The 5,310-nt window shown below is 38.9% G+C and overlaps 2 protein-coding genes across 4 annotated transcripts in view; both read left to right on the top strand.

The window, feature by feature from the left end:
* The window catches only part of efna3a (ephrin-A3a), a 400,882-nt gene that overhangs the window by 305,056 nt on the left and 90,516 nt on the right, over nucleotides 1-5,310 (top strand). The window lies entirely within an intron of this gene.
* On the top strand, nucleotides 1,498-5,191 carry LOC113015354 (uncharacterized protein C1orf43 homolog). The gene is made up of 7 exons (XM_026157368.1): nucleotides 1,498-1,724; nucleotides 1,822-1,923; nucleotides 2,019-2,127; nucleotides 2,223-2,276; nucleotides 3,570-3,736; nucleotides 4,392-4,450; nucleotides 4,571-5,191. The coding sequence occupies exons 1-7, from the start codon at nucleotides 1,662-1,664 to the stop codon at nucleotides 4,776-4,778; spliced, it is 762 nt and encodes a 253-aa protein (XP_026013153.1). The 5' UTR covers nucleotides 1,498-1,661; the 3' UTR covers nucleotides 4,779-5,191.

The raw sequence follows: 5,310 nt of genomic DNA, 5'->3' as shown, positions 1-5,310 counted from the left end.
ACGTGATCAGCAATATACCGTCAGCGGAGAGACGTGACATGTCAGAGCTGGAGAAGTAATAATAATAATAATAATAATAATAATAATAATAATAATAATAATAATAATAATATATTCAACTGATGTGTAAATGAACAAGTAATAGCCGATATTTATGCACAAGTATACTCATAATAACACCCTCATATGTAGTATATGCATGCATAAATGCTGTGATAATGTGTGAGCACCAGTTCTCCAGGCATTCTGATGTCTTTCAAAGTTGTCCTCCGGACATTGGCTGCTTTTTCACTCATTTCTAGTCCAGCCCTTGCCAACATACAACACACAACAAAGAACCAATTATGAATTGCATCTTTAGACACTTTGTTTCCAGCAGCCTGTGTCAAACACATGGCTTGTTCCCATTTGTTTAGCTGAATCTATTCAAAAATTGACAGACATAAAATACTATTTTTGTGATTCCCAAAGTGCTTCTAACAGAAAACTTGGCATATCTCAGCATGATGTGCTTGTGCTATAAACATCTTTAAGGAAACTGGACATGAGGAGGATAGAAGCAGTGAAGCAGTGAAAGACCTAAAAAAATATCTTCAGCAGATGAGCAATATCTAAAAGCCACATCCTTAAGAAAAAATCCAGAAAAGATCTGACACAGGACCTGAGAGATGTATCTGGTCCTTCAGATGATCCATCTACTGTTTGTGAAGCCTCAGAAATGGTGGCTGTCAACAAGTCACTCTTAATGAAGGAAAGGGGGGAGCAAAGTTTGAGATATGCTAAATTACACAAGACCTGGACTGAAAGTCAGGGGAACCAGGTCTGGTGGAGTGATAAATACATATTTGAAATATTTGGTTCAGACTGTGTTCAGTGTACAAAGTACAAAAGTAGAGGTACAAAGTGGTTGTTCACAACCTAAGAGTTCAGGCTGTGTTGAAGAATTAAAGGTGATTATACCAAATATTAACTTTCAAGTATAGTAGAATTATTTTTCCTAATATACTGCATTTTAATGTATTTTAGATTTTTAGTTATGCATCTGTTTCACACAGGGCTGGATCAATACTTTTACATAGTGTTGTATACTACTACTACTACTACTACTAATAATAATAATAATAATAATAATAATAAACAAAAAATGAAACAGGTAAAATAATATGTATAAGTATTACATTCTACATAGATCATTGAATGTGTTACAAATATCACCAACAGTAATATAATGTGTATATGATATAAATTGTGCCCTTTTAGGCAGGTTGTGTTTACAGATGAATTTTACTTAGTTGTTTGGGGGGGGGGCAAAAAAGTCTTTATTTTTTATTTATTTCTTTTGCAGTTCTTTGTTTGTACTTTAGTAATAGGTAATTATAATAACCTATATACTAAGCATCATATAACGACAGGAAGTCTGTTTAGCGTGTCCTTCTTGCATGGTTCTTACGGTAATCCAACACTCACAAGCGGAAATCAGCTCTGGCCCCGCCCTCACAGTGCAAAGCTAACTGAAAGCTAAATAGCATATCTTAGCGCATGATGCCCATGAAGAAAAAGACAAGGGTCAGCTCAGTTGCTGATATTTTATTTTTTCGAAGCATACTTTGAAGCTGTAGAGTGATTCGTCGTCGCATAGACTGTAAGCACTGACAGGCAGCATGGCAGAGTCATCGCCGTTATCTGGAGTCAATGTTGTTTTGGTTATGGCCTATGGAAGCTTGGTGAGTAAGTTACACTAAAAGCTCGATACCTGGTACACGGAGGTGTGTTTATGATAAGTTTTAACCTCAATCCTGTCACGCTTGGTTTTGTGTTCAGGTGTTTGTATTGCTGTTTATATTCGTCAAAAGGCAGATCATGCGTTTTGCAATGAGATCCCGCCGAGGGCCTCATGTACCTATTGGCCACAATGCACCAAAGGTGAGGCGTGGATCTTTACTGTTTTGTTATTATTATTATTATTATTAACTTTTTGTGCCTTAATATTAATAAATTCTTTATGAATTAATCTACAGGGTCTGAGGGAGGAGATTGAGTCCAGACTGTCCAAAGTTCATGAGATACGTTATGAACCTCTGCTCCTGTCAGAAGAAGACGACAGACTGAAGCGGGCATCACAGATAAGTCAGTCAGCTTTTTAAACTCATTTTGAGCAAATGTTGTCCTTTTTATTTAGTTATTTTTTTAAACGTAACAAATTGATATCTTATATTTCAAAGGTTGCTACAACTACCTGTACAGAATGAAAGCTCTGGATGCAATCCGTGACTCAGGTGAGAGTTACAATTTGTTCCTTAAATGTATTCATCGGCTCAGAGCCCCTTCCAGTTTAGTGGTGATCAACAGGTTGACAGATGAGGTCAGGCAGGAGTCTCTGATGATCTATGATGTTCACAGATGACATCGTGATCTGTAGTAAAAGGAGGGAGCAGGTGGAGAGGTAGAAGCAAGAGAGAATGCGGCTCAGGTTGAGCAGTTTGGAGACAAAGTTATAGAAGCAAAGCTGAGATATGTTGGACATGTGCAGAGGAGGGATAGTGGATATACTGGAAGGTATAGGTGCAGGAGGAACAAAGGAAGACCACAGAGAAGGTTCATGGATTCAAGGAGCACATTTTTAACATGCTGAGCTTGTTCACAGCTGTCCAAACCCACATCATCTTTTTCAAGTGTTTTACTTATATTGCTGTAGTTTTGAGTTATTGAATTATATAGGATTTTGGCTGTAGAGTTCAGGGCTACCCTTTTCATTCTTTTTTCAGTGGGTGACAGATATGATCTGCAGGGAGGCCAGTTCAGCACCCTAACTCTTTTACTGCACCGGCATGCAAAAGGCGATTTAGCATAGATTCAACATGGTGTTGCTCCAAAACATGTTGTCCAGGAGAATTAATGAAGCCGTCTTACATATGCAAGCTGTGCTGTTGCAGTAATGTACCCCTATACCTGCACAGACATGGGTTTTGAACCTGGATAGCACCTTTCCTCTTTATCCCAGCGGAAGTGTCAGAATATCCAAAAGAAGACAGGATCATTTTATGCTTCAGCTGAGTCCAACTTAAAGCAGTTCAGGCCCATATTTGCACAGTAGAGTTTGAACTGGCTTTGTGGATGCAGCTTACCACTGAGTTGGCTGGTGGTGGTTTGCAGCCGTGTTCATGAGTTCTTGCTGTGCCACCTGACAGCCTGATTTCTCTGAGTCTGTTTATATTTCTGATTTTATATCAGTAGATGATATAATCGTTGTTGGGCATATTAAAGGTAAACATTTGCCAGTTAGCTGTAATATGTCCACTCAGTGGTTTTATGCATTTCTCAGCTTTCTCTGTAATTTTGGCCAAACAGTGGTGGCACAAAAGTTTCAAGCTTGAGTGAAATATAGAGTTTTAGTGATTCACAAGTCTTTTTGTTGTGGTTTCAGTTGAATTTTCTACTGTGTCTCAGCTTTTTTTTTTATTATTGTAAAATAATTTTTAATTCTGTTCTTGTTTTGTTTTTGTTCCATTTAAAGCATTAAAACGTCTTTCCTGACCTTCAACTTGTCTTCCTTCCTCTCTCTGCCACAGGAATTCCTTTGCAGGAGATAAGTGGGAGCCCCAGCGCATTTACAGGACGCAGCTTCAGGAGCTGGCTAGTTGAGCTGCGCAACTCCCACTCTCTGATAAAGAGCAGCCGCAGTGCACTTATTGACCGTTTGCTTGAAGGCTACGACAGCGCTCGTCATGGGACTGGGGTGCATAAATGTTTTTACTGTATTTTACTGTATCCCAACAGAACTTTATTAGAATGTTTCAGGTTCCAGAATTCAGAAAGAATGGAAAATCTAACGCTACCGTAAAGTGTTAATTCTAAATATAATCTTAATTTAGATTTTGCAGTTATTGCTTTCAAACTATTTAGGACCATTTAAGACGTCTTCTTCATCTGCCACATCCACCACTGCTCTCTCTTCTCCCTCTAATCTCCATCTCATCCTCCTCCTCCTCAACTCAAGCCTTGTCTCCTGTTTGATTACGTGTTCACATCACATGAAAGTTTATTTACTAAGCATCTGAGTCCAACAACCTTAAAGTCACTTCAAACAAAGTTTCAGTAACATGGCCTAATTGCATGCACTTATTGAATCAGCAACTCTTATTGACAGAAAAGTTCTGGAAATCCTCGTGATGACAGTGATCCTGCTTCTTTGACTCATCGAGGCTTTTTACAAAGTTTTACAGCCTCCTTCAGAGTAAAAAGTTGTGGTTGCTCATCACCTGACGTTATGAAGTAAACTGTGATCTGACACTCACTAGAAGGACAGAGGGGCACAGAGGGTTCATAAAAGACAAGAATATAACGAGTTAAATTCTTTCATCTGCTGATGTGGATTTAAATATTTGTTTCAGGTGTTTGGGGAACCTGAGTTTCTTGAATATCAGCAAGCTCTAAACGAACTGGCTGACGTGTAAGTGTCACCGTACTGGTCCAGACTTGAAACCAGTCTTATTTCTGTTGCAGCAAGTGATGCGGTCTGCATTGTCCGTTTATGCAGTACATTTGAAATCATCTGTTTTATCACCCTCAGCGTGAAGGCGTATTCCAGCACCACCAGCCTCGACCAGCATCACCAGTCCGCAGCCAAGGACCTGACAGGCTCTCCTGTCCGCAGCACTCCCTCCACCATCCAGATCACCTACCTGCCTTCAACCGGCCAGCGCAGCAAGAGGCCCAAACACTTTCTGGAGCTCAAAAGTTTCAAAGACAACTACAACACACTGGAGAGCACGCTGTGATGCAGTCATAGGATGGTTGTATGGTGTGCGGTCAGTCTACGGGGAAATAAAAAGTTGTAGCAGACTGACTGGTTGGCTTTAAAAATGAGCTTTAAAACATCAAACTTAAAATAAGCTCAGAATGGACAGCGAGAGACATCTTATCCTCTATATTTTTGATCTAGAAAATGATGCAGTTGTTAAAGTCTTGCTGTCACAGGAGGTTTTTTTTCCTTTTCTGTATGTGTGTGTTTGCTGTTTAATGTGTGCAGAGGAAAACAATTGTTTCATTTCATTTTTGTAAAAGCAGCAAGTCAACTGAATTTATTTTTTTTTTCTTGAGAGTTGAAATTGTAAATACAAATGTTTGATTAATGTACAAATGTAAGATATTTATGCTAACTTATTAAATTCATACGTGTGACGTGTATTTATATGAAGATAAAAGGTTTTTTGTGGTTTTGAGGGAACTTTCCCATCCTCTTCTTTTATAATTATTGTCCCTGTATTTCCACTAGGTGGCGGTGTGAGGTCATAGAGGAAGGATATAGTA

The sequence above is a fragment of the Astatotilapia calliptera genome, chromosome 22 (assembly GCF_900246225.1).
Source record: "Astatotilapia calliptera chromosome 22, fAstCal1.2, whole genome shotgun sequence".
NCBI lineage: Eukaryota > Metazoa > Chordata > Actinopteri > Cichliformes > Cichlidae > Astatotilapia > Astatotilapia calliptera.
The sequence above is the reverse complement of the archived record's forward strand: the minus strand, read 5'-3'. Positions and strand labels throughout refer to the sequence as shown.